Raw genomic sequence first — 3,679 nt, 5'->3', positions numbered from 1 at the left:
TTGACAAATTTAAAACGGGTTTCCTTATCTTAAAAGATTTTTGTCAAAATTCACATCGTGCCCATGCATAGGAAAGAACTGCAGCTTTGGGCTCACCTTCGGCCATTCAGATGTTCTTAAAGTTCTTACCATAGATCAAAGAAATACCTGTCAAGGCAATTGACCATTTTTTAATATGACGAATGATGGGATCGTAAGGACGGGATTGCCGGTGGGTACATTGTCATATTCAACAGCGTAACAACCACATACATTACATTTACAACCTAAAAGGATCAAATTAACATGAAACCAAAAAATTCTCCAAATTAAGAGTTCTAGATTTAGGCTTGTTCTAGGAACTTAGTGAGAACTTCGGAAACATTATTTCAAGAATACAAAGTTCTTATCATCCGAAATGGACTTTACAAGAAACTAACGTTCAATGACACATCCTGGTGCGATTAAAGAATAAAGTGAATCTAAAAATTTACGATTATTCACAGGATTCATGCTTGACTTCGGTGACATGCTGGATTCAGAACTGAACTGAACTTGCAATCAGTTGTTTTCACTGATTGCATTTATTTATGACAGTCGGCACTGTCTGACGTGCCTTATCACCGTCACACATTCCTTTCGGAAGTTTTCATTACAGAAACTGTAAACGAATGGATTGACGGCCTGATTTATGTTGACCATGAGCGTTGAGAGATAGAAGATGTTGTACAGAACTCGGTTTGAACTTATGTTTGTCGTGAACCTGGAACTTGAGATGAAGACCCACAACTTGACTGGTACCCAGCTCACAAAGAATATTATGGTGATGATGAATATCATCTTGGTGGTCCTGTTGCTTGCCCTTGCTTGCATCGGTGTCTTGCTGGGCTTACTTTTGGCTTTTGGCTTTGGGTCTGGTTTTAGTGGTATCTTTCCAGATGAGCTTCCTTCACCCGATCCATTCACCCCAGAGGAATCTCTGTCATTTGAACCATTGAGGAGAGTGATGTCGGTTGACGTTCCTGTGTTTTCTGGTTTGCAGTCGCCAAGATTTGTATTGTCCGTTGTGTCAGGTTTAGATACAGCAGATGTCTCTGCTGTTTGCTCTGATTTAGAAAACTGACTGGAAACAGTAGTTATGCCAGAGGGGACGCTTCCAACCTTTGCTCTGCTCCTACGGTAGACTGTCAACCAGATCATACTATACATGAAGATGATCATCGCCAGGGTTCCATAGAAGAGGGCATCATTGCTGTATTGCAAAACCCAGGTGAACGTACGGCGATTCCTTGTTATCCTCAGTTCAGAGAAATTGTAGGTGCACTTTGAAGCGAACCTACCAAATTTCTGGACTCCTGTCCACACCAACGCTGGTATGGCGAAGACCATGGCAAGGGCACATAGAAGCGACACAATGATGGCAGCTTGCCTCGGTGACAGTCTCTTCTTCAAAGGTTTACACACCGCGATGTACCGATCAATGGTGATGATTCCTGTCAGGAAAACCCCAACGAACTGAGTCCAGTACTGCGTAAAGAACACCATCTTACACAGGAAATCGTTGGTGAACTCCGTCGAAACATAAGAGTAGATTTTGAGAGAGAAAGTCACGCAGGCGACAAAATCAGTGATAGCGAGCCCCAAGATGAAAGCATCCGTACCCGACTTCCGCTGCTTCTTCGAGTACACGATGATGATGAGAGCATTGCCTGGGAGTCCTATAGCCATGATGACTGCACGAATCAACGCAGCAAGGATGTATCGCAAGGCCAGCATGATGAGAAGCAATAACGGACACGAACGTTACTTCTATTGAGTTTATTGTGGAAACTTCGGAGATGTATGCAACCCTGTGGAGACACTTGACAGCTAAATCGAGGCAAAAGTCTTATCTTTTCATCGCAAGCTCCGCTGAATTAGATCAATGCAAGATCGTCAATCGCTTTATATAGGCTTATGTGGCACTTTAAATTGTGATTCTCTATCAAAACAACACATTATTTCCGCTTTTTAGAAAAAAGCATGTTTCATCAATTTTTATCGCACTCAAGCAGACACTGATTACTCATCTTGCTTATTCGGGAGCTATTGCATCGTATGTATGCTACGGATGAGTAATTCATTTTTTCTATCCTAATATTTTAATCTTAACATATCAAGCTTCCATTCAAAAACAAAAATTCATTGCACATATATTCAAAGATATCAAAAGATGCCACTTACAACCAAGTTTTCAGCGGTAGATCTAAGTTGACATCTCGTGATCATCCAATTGTGACTTTGGATGTTGCTTATTCGGGAGCTATTGCATCGTATGTATGCTACGGATGAGTAATTCATTTTTCTATCCTAATATTTTAATCTTAACATATCAAGCTTCCATTCAAAAACAAAAATTCATTGCACATATATTCAAAGATATCAAAAGATACCACTTACAACCAAGTTTTCAGCGGTAGATCTAAGTTGACATCTCGTGATCATCCAATTGTGACTTTGGATGTTACGTAAAAAAAATAACTGGTCAAAGAAATGGAGAGGAAAAACAGCCTTTGATGTCTTCGGCTATAACTGGTTGCCGTTCACAAAGACTTACAATTATTGTAACTACCATGAATAAATAAAAGAAAGTCATCTTGGTTCTTGGGTCGTGGTCTCAGCACCTCTAGTAAATACTTTGATGGGACTCTTCCGGGGGGGGGGTGGGTGAGGTCCCCTATGTATGATCACAGCTCATCAAAATATGCCAAACCTAATAAAGATGTCAGTTTCTTATTTCGAAACAACTCGGTGAAAACAAATCACACTTTGACTATAGTAGATTAAAAGGAAACCCGAATTTGGGGTGGTAATCGCGTCCTCCCCTATTCTAGAAACCAACGGCGTTTGCTGCGTGAGTCATTAAATTCAGAAATTTAGATTTTCAAAAGTGGCGAGGATTTATTACATTCTTGATTAAGCACGTTAGCTATGCACCATAAAACCTAATAAGTATGGCATATAATCCTTTCTTACATCTACATTTTGGATTATACTTCATGAAAGAAATCAGTTATTAAATGGCCTAGAATTTATCACATATTCGCATGCATGATTGGCTAAAGAATTCAAATTAATTTGTGTATTATTAAAAGGATTACTTTCTTATGCATTTCGTTTCAGGCGCTGTACTATAAAGAACTTTTTAAGACTAGAGTTCCCACGTGCAGCTGACGAGCCACAAATTTATCCAAGCAGCTGTTTATTTCTAAAGAAGCACAAAAAACTACAATAATGTCGCCTTTGATGGCCGCCGTGCGAAATTTTATGGTAAAAATGGAAAAATGATTTTTGGAAACAACCATTATTTTGATTAGTACTCTACCTTTCATATCACGTGTTTTGTACTTTTTTTCCTTACCGTTTCCAGCAAATAAAAAATAAAATGTCGTTGTTAGAATGTAAATTATTAATATTTGATGTCAGATTAGTACACGTATATAAACCAGTAAATGTGATTCATATTTAAAAGATATTGTACCATCTTTTTTTCGCATTCCCCTGTAATGTTTCCGAATTATGCATATACTCTCTATTATTAGACCAAGAAGCGGCTACGTGAGTAATTACCACCACAAAGGGTCAAATGGTCTTTATTGACTACAGTAATTCAGTTAACTTTATTTGACCCTGGCAGTCCAGTGGGTGCTCAATCTATACT

General features: G+C 38.9%; 1 protein-coding gene across 1 annotated transcript; it reads right to left on the bottom strand.

Moving 5' to 3' along the window:
* Positions 1 to 308: 308 nt before the first annotated feature.
* On the bottom strand, positions 309 to 1,783 carry LOC121422625 (somatostatin-like receptor F_48D10.1). Its single transcript, XM_041617785.1, has one exon. It carries the CDS (start codon positions 1,753 to 1,755, stop codon positions 568 to 570), a length of 1,188 nt encoding a protein of 395 aa, XP_041473719.1. The 5' UTR covers positions 1,756 to 1,783; the 3' UTR covers positions 309 to 567.
* Positions 1,784 to 3,679: the final 1,896 nt, after the last annotated feature.

Source organism: Lytechinus variegatus, chromosome 10 (assembly GCF_018143015.1).
Source record: "Lytechinus variegatus isolate NC3 chromosome 10, Lvar_3.0, whole genome shotgun sequence".
Classification (NCBI taxonomy): domain Eukaryota; kingdom Metazoa; phylum Echinodermata; class Echinoidea; order Temnopleuroida; family Toxopneustidae; genus Lytechinus; species Lytechinus variegatus.
Note: the sequence above shows the minus strand (reverse complement) of the source record. Positions and strands in the feature narration are given on the sequence as shown.